The 19,593-nt window shown below is 36.0% G+C and overlaps 2 protein-coding genes and 1 long non-coding RNA gene across 6 annotated transcripts in view; 1 reads left to right on the top strand and 2 right to left on the bottom strand.

Annotated features, from left to right (window-relative positions):
* Positions 1–3,433: 3,433 nt before the first annotated feature.
* On the bottom strand, positions 3,434–7,483 carry LOC21390679 (rhodanese-like domain-containing protein 6). The gene is given in 10 exon segments (XM_024165064.1): positions 3,434–4,331; positions 4,687–4,852; positions 5,037–5,169; positions 5,280–5,362; positions 5,690–5,771; positions 6,256–6,442; positions 6,646–6,713; positions 6,715–6,746; positions 6,826–6,987; positions 7,120–7,483. Coding segments are annotated over 10 exon segments (1,887 nt in total). The 5' UTR covers positions 7,342–7,483; the 3' UTR covers positions 3,434–3,579.
* A 1,799-nt stretch (positions 7,484–9,282) lies between these two features.
* Positions 9,283–14,683, bottom strand: LOC21390678 (importin subunit alpha-4). Its single transcript, XM_024165074.1, has 10 exons — positions 14,288–14,683; positions 13,416–13,512; positions 13,239–13,330; positions 12,996–13,127; positions 12,479–12,664; positions 12,154–12,317; positions 11,791–11,869; positions 11,214–11,342; positions 10,295–10,422; positions 9,283–9,923 (listed from the first exon to the last, which is right to left on the bottom strand). The coding sequence occupies exons 1-10, from the start codon at positions 14,504–14,506 to the stop codon at positions 9,575–9,577; spliced, it is 1,575 nt and encodes a 524-aa protein (XP_024020842.1). The 5' UTR covers positions 14,507–14,683; the 3' UTR covers positions 9,283–9,574.
* A 3,123-nt stretch (positions 14,684–17,806) lies between these two features.
* The window catches only part of LOC112091422, a 5,431-nt gene continuing 3,644 nt past the window's right edge, over positions 17,807–19,593 (top strand). For all 4 annotated transcript variants that reach the window (XR_002902127.1, XR_002902130.1, XR_002902129.1 and 1 more), the window contains exons 1-2: positions 17,807–17,942; positions 18,048–19,297. This is a non-coding gene — a long non-coding RNA (uncharacterized LOC112091422). The remainder of the gene's footprint in view (positions 17,943–18,047; positions 19,298–19,593) is intronic.

Below are 19,593 nucleotides of genomic sequence, written 5' to 3'. Positions count from 1 at the left end.
CCCCCCCCCCCCCCCCCCAAACCCTAAAAACACTAAAAACCCAAAAAAACCCAAAAAAAGCACTAAAAACCATAAAAAAACAATTAAAAACCCTAAATAAACATTAAAAAACCATTAAAATCCTAAAAAACCCAAAATAAACCCTCAAGAAACCCTAAAAACCCTTAAAAATCCTGAAAATCCCGAAATAAATCCAAAATAAACCCTAAAAAAAAACCTCAAAACCTTAAAAAACCCTAAAACCCTAAAAAAAGCCCTAAAAATCTTTAAAAACCCCTAAAAACCCAGAAAACCCTAAATAAACCATAAAAACCCTAGAAACCCTTAAAACCCCTAAAAAAGCTAAAAACCCTAAAAAAGCCTAAAACCCCTAAATAAACCCTAAAAATCCCAAGAAAAATCCCTAAAAACCTTACAAATCCTTAAAGAACCCTAAAAACCCTACAAAAAGCTAAAAAACCTCAAAAAACCCAGAAAAACCATAAAAATCCTAAAAACCCTAAAAACTCTAAGAAACTCTAAAAAACCATAAAACCCCTAAAAACCCCTAAAAAGTCCTAAAACCCCAAAAACCCCATAAAAACTCTAAAAAACCCTAAAAATCTTAAAACCCCGAAGAAAACTTAAATAAGCGATAAATAAACCCTAAAAACTCCTAAAGACCATAAAAACACTAAAAATGCTAAAAAAAACCCTAAAAAAACACATAAAAACCCTAAATAAACCCATAAAAACCCATAAAAACAATAAAAAAACCCTAAAAATCCATAAAAACTCCTAAAGCCCAAAAAAAACCCCTAAATAAATGCTAAAAAGGCCTTAAAAACCCTAAAAAAATGCTAGAAATCCTAAATAAACCCTAAAAACCCAAAAAAAACCTTAACAACAATAAAACCCCTAAAAAAACACTTAAAACTCCTAAAACCCCCCTAAAATCCTAAATAAACCTTAAAAACACTTAACACCATAAAAGCCCTAAAAACGCTAAAAACTCCTAAAGAAACACTAAAAAACCCTAAAAAACTCTAAAAACCCCCAAAACCCTGAAAACACTAAAAAGCAAAAAAAAATCCAGAAAAAAGCCCTAAAAACAATAAAAAATAATTAAAAACCCTAAAAATCCTAAGAAAAAACCCTAAAAGCCCTAAAATCCCTAAAAATCGTAAAAAACCCTAAATAAACATTAAAACCCCATTAAAATCCTAAAAAACAAAAAATAAACCCTTAAAAATCCTAAAAATCCCTAAATAAATCCTAAATAAACCCTACAAAACCTAAAAATCTTTTAAAAAACCCCTTAAAAAAGCCCTAAAAATCCCTAAAAAAAACCCTAAAAACCCCCTAAAACCCAAAAAAATCCTAAATAAACCTTAAAAACCCTAGAAACCCTTAAAACTCCTAAAAATGCTAAAAACCCTAAAAAAAACCCCTAAACCCCCTAAATAAACCCTAAAAATCCCAAAAAATCCCTAAAAACCTTTAAAATCCTTAAAGAACCCTAAAAACCCTAGAAAAGCTAAAAAAAACCTCAAAAAACCTTAAAAAACCCTAAAAACCCTAAAAAACTCTAAGAAACTCTAAAAACCCATAAAAAACCCTAAAAACCCCTAAAAAGTCCTAAAACCCCAAAAACCCCTAAAAAAACCCTAAAAACTCTAAAAAAACCCTAAAAATCTTAAAATTCCTAAGAAAACCTAAATAAGCGATAAATAAAGCCTAAAAAAAATCCTAAAAACCATAAAACACTAAAAATGCTAAAAAAACCTAATAAAACCTAAAAAACACATGAAAACCCTAAATAAACCCATAAAAAACCCTAAAAATCATAAAAAACCGTAAAAAATCGATAAAAACTCCTAAAGCCCCAAAAAAAACGCTAAATAAACCCTAAAAAGGCCCTAAAAATACTTAAAAACCCTAAAAAATCCTAAAAATTCTAAATAAACCCAAAAAACCCTAAAAACGTTAAAAACAATAAAACCCCTAAAAAACCCTAAAAACAATAATAAAAAAACCCTAAAAACCCCCTAAAACCCTAAATAAACCTTAAAAAAATACTGAACACCATAAAAAATGCTAAAAGCCCTAAAGAAACCCTAAATAAACCCTAAAACCCCGAAATAAACAGTAAAAAAACCCTAAAAACCTTAAAAAAACTCTATAAAAACCCAAAAAAAATCCTAAAAAACACTAAAAAGCTAAAAAATACCCAAAAAAGCCCTAAAAACCATCAAATTCCTAAAAATCCTAAGAAAAATCCCTAAAAACCCTAAATGTCTTAAAAAACCTAAAAACCCCTAAAACCCCTTAAAATCCTAAAAATCCCTAAATAAATCCTAAATAAACCCTAAAAAAAATAAAAACCCTAAAAAACCCTAAAAAAAATCCTAAAAAACACTAAAAAGCACAAAACCCAAAAGAATGCCCTAAAAACCATAAAAAAATATTGAAAACCCTAAGAATCCTAAGAAAAAACCCTAAAAACCCTAAAAATCCTAAAAAAAAACACCCTAAATAAACATTTAAAAAAACCATTAAAATCCTTAAAAAACCCAAAAATACCCTAAAAAAACCTTTAAAACCCTTAAAAATCCCTAAATAAATCCTAGATAAACCCTAAAAAAAACCTAAAAACCCTAAAAACCCCTACAACCCTAAAAACCCCTAAAAGCCCTAAAAACCCTAAAAAAGCCGTAAAAACCCCTAAAAACTCAGAACGATGTTCAATCGTTTTCAGTTTTGCTGAGTTTTTAAGAATAAGTAAAAAAAACGTTTTCATTTTCTGTTTTTCAAGAAATGCTGCCAAACGGCTCCCTCATAGCATTTTTCATTTTTTTGTTCTTGGAAAACGTGAAAAACGTTTTTGAAAACGAAACCAAACAGGCACAAAATGTTCATTTTCTAAATATTTTTTTACTTATTATTAAAAAAAAATAGTAATATCCTCACACCCAGCATTTAAGAAGAATATATTAAAACCATAAGTGCGACGATAAGGAAGCCCGACCCATGTTTTCGTCTACCAACGTCTACACAACGCAAGACACAGCAAGCCCAAATCATATTGGGCAGGTGCATTGAGAGGCATAGTTACAATCTTGCTGCGAACAAGAATCGATCCGTGATTAGTGGGAGTGAGAGCCTAATAACAAGAATCGATCCATGATTAGTGGGAGTGAGAGCCAAATAAGTCGTCCTCTCGCCGTCATGCCGCTACTATGATAAATGAGAAGTAGGTCAAGAAACTATGGTTAGATGTGGACATTTATTAGTGTGCAAAATCCCCTTGATCACGTCCAAAAAATAGCTGCTCTTCCCAACATTTTCTTTCCCATCAAAACATCCATCTGTATAGATTTTTTCTCTTTTTTTGCTTGAAATCCATCTGTAAAGATTCAATAACATGTATATTGATAATAGTATGTGTCACGTGCACAAATAGGATGTTATCCCTTGATTCAATTCTTTGGGCATGATAAACTGTTTATAAATGATAAATAAAAATAATTGTCATTTTGGTGAACTATTTCTGTGCTTGTTAAAGAAATGCTAATGCAAACAAAGATGAATTGGAGACCATTAGAGAAAGCGTTGGAGAAATTCTTTGATCTGGTCTATATAGGGAGAACGAGTAGGGATTATATGGCCAGAGTCATGTTGGATTACGACAGAGCAACCATCGTCAAACAATGAAGCCAGTTCTCTGCTTGCTTTGTTTGCTATCTGCCTGTCTTTTCCATCGTCACTCCCAAAAATGTGAAGTGAGGGGCACTGGATCAATCCCCCGTCAAGCTCCGGTAAATTCAGAGCAAACCCAGAACACAAAATTGCAAATCTAAACTCCAGTTTTCCATTAAGTGTCCCTAGTCGAGCACACACTGCGGCAGCCGTTGCAGCACCCTGAGAAAATCCCAAGATCCCGTCGAATGGCCCTTCTCGAGAGATCATATCTTTTACATACGCCAATGATTCCTCAAACCCATCAGTTTGCTGCTGGTATTGGAGAGCATCAAATGGACAATCTGCAATTTTCCAGTCTGTTTTGCTACTTTGGCCGAAATTGGGTGACACTAACCAGGCAAACTTCTTCTTGCAATGCTGCGACGGTGGAGGAGGACCTTTTAGTGGTGAAGGTGATGCACAAGTTTGATCCGACTCTGATACACTTGGTTGATAAATGAAGGGCAACTCATGAGGCGCGTCAATTAAGGCAAGCTCAACAATGTTCTTAAGTTTCTTGGCAAATGACGCAGTTCTTCCTTTGAAACTAGACACATTCTGTCGAAATCCGTGCAAGCATAAGATTCTGAGTTTTCGTCGATGTCTGTTATCTGCAGCATGTGGTGGTTGTCAGTAACTAAGCTTCCAACTCATTTGATTACAGGATATATTAGCATTTGAATCCTATACACTAGACGACCAAAAACAAGTCTAATAGAAATTACTGTTAAGGATGCACTGAACTTAAAAGGTTGTTTACTTGTGGCCAAAATTTATACATGTAAAATTTTTAATACTTAAAAGAGACTTCAATACATTCATATATAAACGCATTTTAAAGAAGACTAGACAGAACATGTGCAACCTACAGGCTACGGAAAAGAGACGATCAACATCAATAGTCAACTTATTCAGGGTACACGAACATGCAAAGAATTAATCAAGAAATTCAGATACAGTCCTTACCCTGTTTCTCAGGTACATGAGGTGAGATTTTGGCATCTGCGGAATCAGTATTGAGTTCAGCATAGGCTGAAACTTCCTCTGATCTGCCATTTTCAACTGATGAAATCAACCCAACATCTTTGTGGTGTTTCTTGCATAGCTCACAGACAAATGCAATGCCCTCCTTCTGTGGGCACATATTAGAAAAATTAAAGAGAATAGTAGAGAAGTGAAACAAATAAACATAATGAAGTTGAGACAGGTAAAGCAAGAGATTGGATTGTTTAAACATGATAATTGATATTCGATCTCATTAATTCACACCAATATAACAAACTTGCTAGCATTTGATGATAAAAATACGCTCTTACCTGGCAACTATAACAAACCAAAACAAGCATTCTACAGTAAGTGCACCGGAGGCGCGAAGAATAATCATCAAAGGGTAAGCCACAAAAAAGACAGCTACCCAATATATCTGCATCTGAGCTCCCAACTGATATCCTACAGTTACACATGCAACTTACTTATTTCATTACTGAAAATAAGATGGACCAAAAAAAAAAAAAGTACTTAAGCAGTAAGAGAAGTTAGTAAGCTAACAAAATTCATACCGGTGGTCAAAAACAAAATTCTTTCCTCTGAAGAAACCACCATCAGGAAATTGCTCCAAATAACGCTGTATTCCACCAAATAACTGCGATAAACCCAAAGAATTATTAACACACAAAAAAAGGTCATTGCCGTTGTCATAAGAAAGCAAGTACCTTGCTGCTTGAACTCCGTACTTTCTAGTTAACAAAGAAAAACTAAAGCAAATATATATATATATATATATCTTTTTTGGGTACATCATAGCTTGATATTCCTGAAGGCCAGTTTTTCCAAGCTACTAAAATATGTTGTACAACCCAACCGGAATCCTTGGCTCCAGAGTGAAATTTTAAATGATGTGGAGATGTTGAGACGATGTTAATGAAATCAACAACACAAAACAAAATGCCAACTTTTAGCAAAAGCGAACCTGAAATACATTCTCAAAACCAGCCCCTTTTGACCTTATATAAGCTGATGCCATCTCGCACCTGATTCCCCCAGTGCAATACCTGCAATCCAAATCAAATCACCAGTGATGATTAATAGTGAGGATAAAGTAACCACTGCATAATCAGTTTCCTGATGTTCAACATATTCAACACTCCTGATTAGGCAAGATACAAGCGTGAACTCAATATGTTGAGGAATCAGGAGTACAGCTAAAGAACTAACAGCACGTGAGAATAACAACTCCAAGTAAGGTTAGTAATATGAATACTATACCCTGCACTAAGGACGACCACATTGACATTTTTCAATCATTACACATTACACATATATACTCAAAACTACAAAAGTACACAAAACTTACTGTAGAATATAGACCATTTTTTATAAATATAAATCAGGATCTATATGACATTATGACTTCAAAAATTGATAGCAATTCCACGAAAAATTGTTTCACAAGTCACAACAACTCATGTTATTAGAAATAGAAGCTGTATAACAACCCAAAACAACATTTAGACACTGTCCACAACAACCACTTACATGAGGACATGTTTGCCCCGCAAGTTCTCCGAGTTATGATCAATCCACAAGGGCAAATCACTATACTGCCTAATTCCTGAATCCAAAGTTTTGACATTTGGAGCATCGAACTTTCCGATTCTCGTCTCGTACAAATTTCTTGCATCTAACAAAACAAGTTGCTTATTGTCTGTTGGATCCCTAGCATCTAAAGATTTTCCTGTGACACACACACTAAATTAGCAGTTAGCACATCACCATAAAAATCCCATTTTCTTTTGAGTATCCCACACATATAATTCAACATGCTTATAATGGGAAGCTTCAGTAAATAGCAAAACTACTAAAAATAAATCGATTGACTAATAATGTAGCAAAAAATGAAAAGGCCAAAAATTAACAATAACCAACCAGCTTTTTGGAGAACAGAGTGAAACTCGAGAGCAGAAAGATGCTTCCCAGCATCTGAAATTTCTGGTCAGCAGAGGATTAGAGTGCAAAGTAACCAATTCCTAACAACAAAGATTAAAAATTCAACAAATTAACTGTTCAAAGAAAGGCAATTACTAAAACAATCTAAACAAGAATCACCTTCACAATGCGAATTGAGAGAGAAGTGAATCCACATTCTTTGGCAACCTTGTCGCCCATTGGGCGAGGAGAAGCCGCGATCTTGAAGTCGGTGCCATGGAACAAACTGTTCCACTCAACCGCAGCAATGTGCTTCTTCAACGAGCTTAGCGTCCCACCAACCTAATCGAACAGCAAAATCCCCCAAATATCAGCAGAACCCTAAAAACCATAGAATCTTCACTTTTTAGTCCTATTATTAGTCAAAAACATTATATATATATATATAGAGAGAGAGAGAGAGAGAGAGAGTACAGTGACGTTGACGCCGAGAGTAGAGAGACGAACACGGCCGAGGAGGCGGAGGGAATTGCAATTGGAGGTGTAGAAATCAAGGAGATGGTTGAGGTCCGGGATCTGGGCGTACTTGTAATAGAGGAGAACGCCATGTTCGTCGTCGTCGTCTTCTTGTTCTTCGTCGTGTGTTACTGTGTTGTTGTTAGGCTCCATTGTTTGAAGCTCGTCTTCAAGTTGCATGATCAATATGACACAGGCCGTCGCTGGTTCACTGTCCTACGCTACGCCCTAACGCTGAGATACTATCGCTTGACCTTACCTTAATATGAATTTGTTTTAGAATTTAGCGTGCATTTTTTTTTTTCTCTAAATAATCACTGTTTTAATTCAAAGCATTTTGTTCTTGTGGCTTGAAGCCAAGTTCAAAATGGTGTTTGGACTTTTTTCTTTTTTTTTTAAAGATAAAATATGGTGTTTGGATTTACAAGCAGAGATGGAGTAAAATGATTTCATTAGATAGTTTTATTTGCAAAATAACCACAGAATGACGAGGAATGGTCGGGAACAACCAATTTTTACATAAAACGACCGGATAATCATTTTTACTAATTTCATTTTTACTTCATAGTTTAACTTTTTTTTTTTTCGAGGATAAACTTAAAAGGATTTATTAAGCACGAATAAAATCACTTCTTACAACGCAATTAATAAAACAAGGCATATAATGACGCCAAAACAAATTAATAGAGGAAACAAAAACATGACCAACTAACACTAACGTGTGGGCTACATTATTCCTTTTCACGGGATGTATAGGAAACAAAGTCACAACGAGCTTGAACAAAGATGGCTCTAATATCTTGAATAACACCTGCTTCGGAGGCCCGATCCGAAGGAGTCTGAACCTTTTGAACTGCATTAATCACATCGGACTCAATAACCCATTCTGAAAAACCATTAGAGACGGCGAAAAGTGCACCCTCCCTAACAGCCATACACTCTGCAACGTGGGGTGAAAACCGGCCAGGAATACGAATAAAGCAAGCACCTAGAACAACACCCTGCCTATCCCGAGCGACAATGCCAATACCAACATAATCCGCAGAACTTAATACTGAAACATCAACATTTATTTTAACCACCTCACCTTCAGGAGCATGCCACACGGATCTATTTGGTAGAGGCGAGTCCAACTTCCGACAGCCACTCTAGTCTTCAAATACCCGTCCTGCCCGTTCAATTACCACAATAGCAGTAGTAAGTCTGCCATTGTATACCAGAGCATTTCGGGCACACCAAATACTCCAACAAATCACGCAGAATAGTTCTATGACATCCTTCTTGCCTTCTTCGGTGACAAATAAGCAGAGAGAGGAGAAAGGACCTCCCTTCAACTTCCTAAGGAAGTCCCATAACACACTCCCCTCCCACACTCCTCTTACTGCCCGCACAAGGCCACATAGCATGAGTAGTGTCCTCAACCTCCTCACCACAACGCGGACAAATAGATAAACATTGGATACTTCATAGTTTAACTTTAAACCAAAAGCAAAGCAAGAATTTCGTTATAGATGGAAGATTTGGGAGTTTCATCAAAAAATAATCACTCATTTAATGATAATTCGATGGATTGACTATCATAATATTACGGCTATACTTCATAATATATTTTCCTCACTTAGATCTTATAAAAAATAAAGAAAAAATGGAGAATTTATCCTTTAAAAATGCATGAATCTGAACATTTATCCCTTACTCTTAATAAATACCATTTTGTTAATGTAATTATTTGACTAAAAAAGCTAAGAATTAAGAGTAAATAGTAAAAATCCTGACCCATGCACTTTCAAGAGATATTTATCAAGATTACCTAAAAATAAAGCGGAAAGAAAAAGGAAAATGGGAATGGCAAACAATTTAGAAATCTAAACTTGGCCAATTTGGAACCATTATCATCGGCAAAGATTATAATCCAACACATCTAAATTCTCACTCTCGTTCGAGAGCTTTCTCGCACAACAACTACTCATAACATTGGTCAATGTTCTCCAACATTTCCAGAACATTGGCAGCAATATGAAGCAACCATTTTCCTTTTTCTTTTTCCTACTCTCAGTCAAAAGCCAATATTTAAGAAACAAGAACGACCAACCAAATAAAGTGGAAAAACAAGAATAGACATATCAAACGACAGACAGTCGCCCTCTTAGACATAAAGGCAATAGGATTCCTATTCCAGTGTGTAAATTTTAAAGAGAGGGAAAACAATATAGGAAGCAAAAAATTTCCAGACTTCCAACATAACAAATTCATAAAAGAGCCCATGTGCCATACTAAAAACCCTGGCTTCTGACAATGAAAAATGTAATTGAAGTTTTAAAGAATTCGTCCCGGAAAAGAGGGAAACTAAAAGAAAAACAAAAACAAAAAACGATGGTCGAAAGCAGGGGAGACAGCTGCAATTGTACTATTATTACCCAAACTTGAAGCCGCCGGGAGGAAGGGTAGGCTGGCCTCCAGCGAAAACTGGGAGGTTCTCATCATCATCTTCTTCAGTCCAATATCTCTCCAAGATCTTCACGGCCTTCTCATAAATCTCATTATTGTCATGGTTCTGAAGACTCTCAATCTTATCCAGTCCGTCACATTCATCGATCTGCTGTGCGTAAAGATTGATTCCGCCGTTCAGTCCCATTTCTTTGTCAGCCTCACCCACCTTGAGAATGTTTTCAAGACCCTCAAGGCAGACTGTTATAATCCTTGGATCTGGACAAGCTAGAAGATCACAGAGTGGCGCAATGCAACCTTGGGTAACCAGGAATCTGAAAGTGCATGTTCATGTAAGTGCAAGGCTGTGATAAGGCATTATGTTGCACAATAAAGTAAACACTAAATTGCATTAAAATAATTGGCGTTGCAAGATGTATTCACCATCGACTAGACAGTAATCCATCAATTTCAGGTGTCAACAATAAAAATTGCTTAAAATAGACTTACTCAGGAGTTAAAGTTCTTGATATGTGTAAATGGAATATAACCGACTGAATGAACACAAAAAGGGCAACAGAACTAAGCGCAAATTAATGAACACAAAAAGGACAACAGAACTTGCCCCAAATTATTCTTTTCTTTTTTGTCGTTTAATTAGAAATGCACAAGTGTAAGCTAAGAAGAAAGCAGAGGTTAAGCATACTGGATTTGTTCATGAGAACCACCCGAAGTGGCATTTGAGATGGCCCATGCAGCCTCCTTTTTTATTTCAAACTCCGCGTGTTGGAGAAGATGTACAAGTGGCTGAATGATATTGGCATCAATTACAGCCTGCGAAAGTGAATTCAGTAGATAATGGTTACAAAAAGAATATAAAGAGCCATCAACCTCAATACCCATAACCCAACTAATTAATTAGGCCATAAACAATCAAAAAAGCGGTTGAATGATATTGGCAACAATTAGAGCCTGCGAAAGTGAACTCAGTAGATAATGCTTACAAGCAGATTATAAAGTGGCATCAACCTCAAGACTCAATTAAATAATTAGGCCATATACAATCAAAATTGACGCCTTGAAATCGCTCCAATATCCACCATCCCACGAGTTAAAGCAAAGAAAAAACAAAGGTCATATGAAGGAGATATTAATACACGTTAAAAAGGAAAATCCACCAGAATTTTCCAACACTATATTACCACTCAGAAAAAGGGCAACGCAAAGTATAAAATTTTCTTTAAAGAGACAAACAACTTCTCTGCATGAAATGGTGTAAATTTGAAGCCAAAAGCAAAACTTTTAAAGTTAGAAAATCCATTTTTTACTACAAAAGCCTCTCGTTTTCCTCAAAGAGGGAAGGTCTGCTATCTATTGAACATCGATAGTCCTCATACAGGGTCTGACCATATACCCTGTTATCGATGGATAGCCGATGGAGAGAGTAATAATTTTGACCCTTTACATTAGAAGACATCATTTTGGACAAAATATGATTGACCAGCACAAAGCATGCTTTAGAAACAAAAGGATTCTAGTATTATGGATTCGTTAGACCTCATCATTCTTATTCATGCAAGTTAAACGCTTTAACAGATAAATATGACTTGCGAGAGGATTTATACCTGTATTTGAGCTTTATTTCCAGCTGTGATATTTGAGATCGTCCAACAAGCTTCCTTCTTTATGCTCTTTTTGTGATTTTGCGTAAGAAGTTGAAAGAGGCAAGGGAGGACCTGGTTGTCTATTGCAAACTGGAAAATGCAGCGCAGGTTACTATGCTGCTCTATTTGAGGGGCAACCACAAGCATAAGACACAGACAAATGGTAGAGAAAAGAGGAGGGAAAGGTGAGTTCATATGGTCTCCTACTCAAAACAAGGAGTTAACTACAAAAGAGTTAAATTAAAGTATCTACTAGCAGTCTGTTAGTAATCCAAACACAAAAGGAAGGACAGGTAAGTGCTTTTCTGCATCAACTTTACAAAAACGTGCACTAAAAAAATGCACTTGTTTCCCGAATAAACTGGACTGATCATACATGCACAAAATTTTGAATCGGATAAACAGAATACTGTAAGTCATGATGGGCTCCCCAGTGTAAATTACAACATTTGTTGTGAATGAAAATAAAAAATATGACCTAGCACGGAAAAAGACTGAAGTAAGAAACTCGATAGCATTAACAGATTGTGGCTAATACCTGAGTCTGAGCATCATCACCAGTGACAATGTTGCCAACTGTCCTAAGAGCAGGAACAAGAACAGTAGGGGACGGATGCCTTGCACACCAAAAAAAAAAATGAAATTTAGTCCATATCAAATCTCGAAACTAAGAAGAAACACCGACAAGCATATAAAAACACAATCACATTACATTATGGTATATATTTCGACAATCTATTCCCCCTTTATTTGGTTCCCACTGATTGTCAAAAAGAAAAATATGCTAAACTACATTGTTGTCAAAATAAGAATATGCTAAGCAAAAACGTTTTAATGAAATAAAGCAAAGGGTGCTGAATTTCAGTATCACTCTGAGAAGTTTATACGTAAAGCAACTTACGTCAGAAGTTCCACGAGTCGTGGACAAACGCCTGATTCAATCACAGCCTGAATTTTGTCATTTGGGCCATCTGAAAGATAAGAAAGGGCCCAGCAAGCATCTGTCAAAACTTCTTCATCATTCAGGAAAATAAGTTGCCGAAGAACTGGCAAGGCTGGCTTAACCTGAGTCAAAGCAAGAAGATAAGAATTTTTCAGGCAAGTTACACTACCATGATAGACTATCGACCACATTAGACTTGGGAATGATACGACCCACCATTTAGTACACACAGCACTGCCACTTCAAGTTTCTAACTAAAAATTAAAATATGCCATGACTCTACCTGTTCAAATGCAGTTGGAGGCTTTCCCCGACAGAAGTTAGATAAAGTCCATGTAGCATTCCTCAGCATGGATAACTTTGAATGCTCATTTAGCTGAGTTAGTAAAGGTATGAGCGCACCATGACTAAGAACAAGATCCCTACAGCTTGGTGAGTCACCAGCAACATTACCTAAAGCCCATACCGCCTGTCCATGGGAATTTGAGGATCAAAAGAAAGTAAGAATCATAGGACACGAAGAAAATGAAAAACTGAAATGTATTGGGAGCAAAGTAATGAAGCTGTAACCATCAGGTTACTTTTTAATTACCACTTACAAGAACTTCATTTGCAAAGAGCTTTGGATAATAAAAATAAGCAGTAAAACTTAAACTAGAAGAAGCAAATATTTACAAGACAAACATATTTGGATACACACCCTACATAAATATTTAGAACGTCGAAAAAATTTAGTCACGATGCTCTATATCAGACAAGACACAAGAGCTATCAATAAAGGGGGAGTGGCAGGCAAAAACCTGCTCTCTGACATCATCACTGGCAGAGCTAAGAAGTTGCACAAACATTGGGACGGCACCCTGATCAATAACAACTCGTGTATGCTCCGATGTTCCAGAAGCAACATTGGTCAAAGCCCATGCAGCCTCAAACTGTAATTAAGATAGTGTAAGGCCTAGAAATTAATTGTACCCTTCAAAGTTAATCTGACTTGAACAGGAGTAAAGTAAGAAAAACAAAACATAAGCAACAACACTTCCTACTTGCAATTGGGGCTGGTCCTGCCGTGCAAGGAACTCAACAAATCGAGGGACTACACCTGCTTTAATAACCTCATCAATTGGAGGGCTGCGCTCTACATAAAATACAAAGCAAAAGTTAAGACAAAGGGGATATTCTCCACATACTCCGATTACAGAAATTATAAATTGCTTTCTTACCAATTGATAGTAGCTTTCTAAACTGAGTAGTTGCCTCCAATTGTGCGGCGGGATCGTCAGACCATACCCCATGCACCATAGCTGGAATGCTCTCCAACTGCCAAGAAAACATTGATTAAACATTGAACATATAATACATCGATCAAAAGACGAGAAAATGTAAAAGCCAACATTAATGGATGTTTTTGTTCACTTTCCGTATTTATAAAATGGAAATGAAACCTACAATTACAAGAGCATTAGCACCCAAAAAGGGACCACCATCCAAGAGCTAAAGTGCTTGGGTTTGTGAGGGATCATTCATAACGTCCTGCTAAAATCTAAACTTCATTATATCACCCGCTATTGTTCTTCGCATCAAAGAAACAAAACCAACCACGCAAGAAAAACTGCTTCCAAGTAATTACACGCTCAAAGTACTCTTAAAATACAATTCGAAAACTAACAAATCCAAAGATAATCAGAAAATCATAATCTTAATCCACCGAAATATCCAACACACCAGATCCATTAATCATTTGTCCTTCAATCTCACAATCTGGTACCAACTAGTAAATTTTACCTCACTCAATTTTAAAATTCTCTTAACTTCAACAGCAAAAATGATCAAAAAGATCCCTCCGGGAATAAAACCCACAAATTAAACCCGCAGAGATATGTGGAAACAGAATTTACATCCTAAACCCCTCTTCTGTATTTTCTCGGGAAAAAAAAATCATTTCGCTTGGTAAACAACGAAAATCCACGATTAATAATTCCAATTCCCTTCCAGATGGACGAAAACTCGAGTGAGAAAGCGAAATCCAAAACCAATTACACCGATTCATATATAATTAAAACATGAATGAAACAATTTTTATTTTAGGAAGTACCCTTTTCTCGACAAAAGCTGCATTCTGAACGCCATCGAGCAACTGCTGCTGGGAGAGATTGAGGCCGTCTCTCCTCTTCTTCTGGAGATTATCTTCGCGCTTGTTCTTCCTGATCTCGAACAGATTGTCCTCTCTCCTCCGGCGAGCCTCGTCGGCGTCGACGCCGGTCTTGTACGACTTCTTGCGGGCCTCGGTCCGGCTACTCGGTCGGAGAGACATCGTTCCTCGTCGGAGATTTACTTGGCTTCTTGGAATGGATTTGGTTTGAATTGATTGATTTCTTCTCTGTTCTTCGAATTTGTGTTGTGCCCTCCAATTGTTCGACGAAGGAAGAGAGAGAATGAGAAAAGGGGTCGGAGGATATAAAATAAAAGGCGGGTTGGGGAGCTTTTTCTTCTGTTCTGTTGTGTTGTGTGTTAATTAGGTCTTTTTTTCATGTTAATTGTTTATTTACTATTTGACTTTGCTCTAATCAAAAGTTTTATTTCTCTCAGTTTTAGAAAAAAAAGATCCTCCTCTTTCACAAAATTTTTTACAATAAAGCATTAAAAATATTTTACCGCGAGGGTTTAATTTTAAATTATTAGATTTTATTAGTATTGTATTTTATTTGTTTTTATATAATTTTGATCAAATTAATATTTTTCTTTAGAAAAATGTACTCAGAACTCAGAGAAAAATAAAGTTGATAAAATATGTTTTTCTTTTTATTTTTCTGGTTGAATAGTAATGTCAATGTCAAGTACTCAAGTTGAAGTTGCTGACGTTGTCCCCCTTTTTCCTCCCTTATTTTAATATGAAGGTGAGTTTGGAATCTGGATTCCAGTTACGTGAGATGTGTCTTTTCTGATTTCTCTTGAGCCCCCCGTATATATTGATAATTTGATATAATCTCTAATGTAAATGTTAACATTTGTATATTTAATATTAAAAATGTGATATAATATTTTATGTTTATTTTTATTTCAATACATAATATTATTTATTATTTTTCATAATCTTTCTTTTATGTTTCTTCTTTTTTAGAATACTAGTGTTTTTTATTTATCAGTCGTCTAATCAAAAGTTAAAAATTATATTAAAAAAATAATACAAACCCGACAGCTGATAAATAGATAAAACTGATGTTCCTAAAAAGAAAAAACATCAGAAAAATTATCAATCATCAAGTTTTAAAAGTTATAAAAGTAAATTTTTGTTTTTAAAATAATTAGAAAATGTAAAAATTGTTATGATTACATGAAAAAATAAATATTTCAACTAATAGTAATCAAATGTTAAATTTCGCATATGCTATATTTGGTGGGAAATCATCACAAAGTATAGCATGTAAAAAATTTGACACGACAAATAGCATTGTATTGCAGTGTTTTTTGCACTCAAATGCTAAATTTGTAATTGGCATATCAATTATAGTTTTACATTAGAAATGCTTTCTGAAAAGTCTGTTTTTTTTCTCAACAAAATAACTAGTTTTTTGAAATTTGAATTGCATGAGTTAGTTAGAATTTTTAGATTTGATTTTTTTTAGAATAAATGAGAAAATTTCATATTAGTATCATGTGTTATAGAGTAATTATCTTTTTAGTATCCATATTTTTTAATAATATTGAATTGATATCTTGACGAAGAAATCATTTTTTTACCCTGAAATCCTTTTTAAGACATAAAAGGTCAAATATATCATTCTCATTAAATAAACAAAAACTAAAAAATTCTAAAAATTCTAAAAATATTTTTAAACATTTAAAAATTAGAAAATAAAAAAATTTTAGATTTGAAAAATCGACTTCGTTTGATATGATGGTTCAAATCATGGTGATTTTAGTTTTGATTTTGGAACTAGAACATTGATTCATGATTTTTGGCTCAAATCATAATTCTGAAACTATAACAAAATCAGGAATTTAAACCACCTAAAACCAAGAAGGTGGTTTTAGAATCAGGAAAGATTCATAGTTTAAAACATCACATCATGATTCAAATCTTAAATTAAAATTATTTAAATCAAATATTAATTTTAAGTGAGTCAAATCAAAACCACTTTTTACTTTTTATAAATAAACACTAATTTAAATTAAAATCATGGCTCTAAATTTTAAAAACCCCGTACTAAATGTGCTCTTAGACTACCCCTTCAACAAGTTGAGATCTATTATCTCATTTAAGTAGGGGTGTAAATCGGCTGGGTAGGGTAGGGTTGAGCCGAAAAATTGAGCCTACCCGATCAGTGCGGGTTGAGAAAATTTTGGGCCGCGACACTCTCTTAAGTCTACAAACCCGTAACTTTTCGGGTGACCTCGGGTAGGGTCGGGTTACTCGAGTTACTCGGGTTGGTGAAAACCAATTTTAATCTATGACTTCATCAATTTTAATCTAATAGGCTCTTATATGCAAATAAATGATAAAATACTATTGTAGTAAATGAGCAATAAATGATATATGCAAATACTATTGTAGTAAATAATTACGCAATAAAATTGTGCTTGTTCCAATTATCACAATATGCATAAAGCAAGAGTGATCTCAAGGACTACATGATCACTTTTTAGTCAATTAATCTGTGCATGTTACAGAAGAAATCATTATCAAACAGAACATGTCTTTCTTTCAAGAGGGGGTCTAAATGCAAGGTGAACAATTAAAATACTCACTTTGAAATCAAACACTTCCAATATAAATAAAGAATGTCCTAATTCAACAACTATATCATACAAGGATTTTTTACACAAATCGTGAATCCAAAACATAAATAAGTTAACAGTTTAAATGCATAAAGTCCACAAACTTATGAAAGTAAGAATTTGAAGTGTTGGACATTGTTTTACCTACTTTGAACATATTCGGTCGGGCAGGGTTACCTCAGGTTCATGTAACCCCACCCCGCGCCCCTACCCGCGCAGTGCGGGTTAGGCATAATTAAAACCGAAAATTAAATAAAAAATTAAAAACTCGTGATTTTTGAGTAGGGTCGGCTTGGCTCGGCCGGGTTCGTCGGGTTCGATTTCTTAAAGCCCTACGCCCCTACCCGCGCAGTGCGGGTTAGGCATAATTAAAACCGAAAATTAAATAAAAAATTAAAAACTCGTGATTTTTGAGTAGGGTCGGCTTGGCTCGGCCGGGTTCGTCGGGTTCGATTTCTTAAAGCCCTACATTTAAGTTCTCTCATTTGTTGTCTCTCAATCAAATATTGACACGTCGCCCAAGTTTTACACATCAACGTGTTATTAACAGGAGTTGACTGACGGGGAACCCGAACAAGAAGGAAAAGGATTTGATGAGTTTTCTTTTTTATTTTTATTCTTTGTTACTGTTAACTTATTAATTAATTTCCTTCATTTTTCTCTTGGGCATGTCTATTTTTCCCTACCAGTAGAGTATAACTTAAAACCCTTGGATTCAAGTCTTACACGGTAGAAAAAGGTGAAGGAGTACTGACTTAAAATAGAACCTCACACATCATATTCAACATTTTATAAACCCCAAAATTCCTTTTCTTTTCCCTGGCTGATACAACGCCTCACCGTCGCATGCGGTCCCCCTGTGCACCACCCGTCGTGCCACCATGCCAACGACGAGTCCTTCTTCGCTCCCCGACAACGGACTTCACCTCGCCGTCAGAGAGAGTGTTGTGTGTCCGCCATGAATGTGCGATGTAAGTGGGTCTGAGAGAGTTTGAGTTTGGGCTACTCATAACACATTTCATTCTCATATAATTGAAGTGAAAAAGAAAAAACTGATGAGTTAAAGTGTGATGCAGAAGTTCATTATATGATGAAAAAATTGGAATGCTTTGCTATATCAGAAGCGAAAGGCTTTTGAGAATGAGAAAGTAAGAGCGACGACATGCTTGTGGTTGTGGCATTCAAGAAATTTCTTGTGAAGATTGGAGGCAAGTTTGAGAGAGAGTAGTGCCCTGCATTTTTTTTTTTTGGTTTAAGGAGTTGAAAGAGCACTGTGTTTTTCTTGATTTCCCGATCCCGCCGTCTCACAATTCCATCGACCTCTCGTGATCCTTTGAGGAAGCTGGGCAACGTTATGCGCTGGTGGGGCAGAGACGTTTGGCCGCCGTGGAGAGATGCGCGGTGGGGAGGAGATTGTGTCGTCTTGGGCGACAAGCTATATCGCGTGGCCGTGGGGGAGAGCTGGCTCGTGTCGCCATCAAAGGAGGAGTACGAAGAATTGCCGGAGGTGGTGGAGGAGTTTGCCGGCATTTGGTCATAGACGCAGTTGGCTTAAAGAAGAAACGATTTTTTTTTTTTTTTTTTAGGGTTTTCGTTTTTGTTTTAGCTAATCAGGTGTAATCTAAATCATTATTATCTGGTGTATCTCTTTTAAACTGAACCGTTAAACGCAAATCAATTTGGCTAATCAATTTGGTACTCTACAAGTGGGAAAAAGCAAGGACCCTTGCCATAGACTTTCTCTAAATTCACTCTTAACATTTCTCTCTTCTCATCGCCGCCGCACTCTCTTTCTCCTCCCCTCTCTCGGACCATTCTTTCCGCCGTCGTCGTGGCTAGAAAAGCCGTCGCCATTGCGTGGGAAGCCCGTTTTCATGCCGTCATCGTTCTCGTTCGCATGGGATCTCACGAACGACGAGCTTTCTCTCCTCTCTCTCTATCCGCCTCCGCCTCGGCCTCCGTCGGAGTCTCTCTCACAATTCCGGAGACGCTCAGATCCTCCCTTTTAGATCTCCACTGTTCGCTGCGAAGCTTCAGAGACGAGATCGGTGTTGGATCTCGCAGCTCGCCGGAGACGTAGCACGTGACCAGATCCTGTTTCTCCGACGCCTGATGTCTCCGGATCTCCGGTGTTCTCCTTGGATCTCCGATCTCAGTTGATTTTCTCCTTAGATCTCCGATCTCCAACGTCCTTCTCTCTTTGCATTTGACTCTCTCTTCTCACCGTGAAGACGTCGTGCCCTAGTGATCGCTTGGAATCGATGATGCAGATTCGACTTCCGGTTCTCCACAGCACCAACGTCGTGACGTCCCGGAGTTGGGCGAGGTAACGATTGCAGATTTTTCCGGTGGAGATGAAACAATTTGTAGCATAGCTGAAGGCTGTAGAAATTTGAAGAAACGTCGGGAGTTTAATTGGTGACTCGATTTATGAATTTTTTATTATAATAAAAAAATTAAATGCGGTTATTTTTTAAATTTTTTTATTATAATAAAATTTAAATTTTAAAATTAAATAACGAAATTTTCATATTTGTTGATATTATGAGGTTCTTTTTCTCTCTATTAAATCACTCAATAATATTTCTCTTTTCAAATATAAGTCCGTTTAATTTATAAATT

Source organism: Morus notabilis, unplaced genomic scaffold (genome assembly GCF_000414095.1).
Source record: "Morus notabilis unplaced genomic scaffold, ASM41409v2 Scaffold1452, whole genome shotgun sequence".
Lineage (NCBI taxonomy): Eukaryota > Viridiplantae > Streptophyta > Magnoliopsida > Rosales > Moraceae > Morus > Morus notabilis.
Note: the sequence above shows the minus strand (reverse complement) of the source record. Positions and strands in the feature narration are given on the sequence as shown.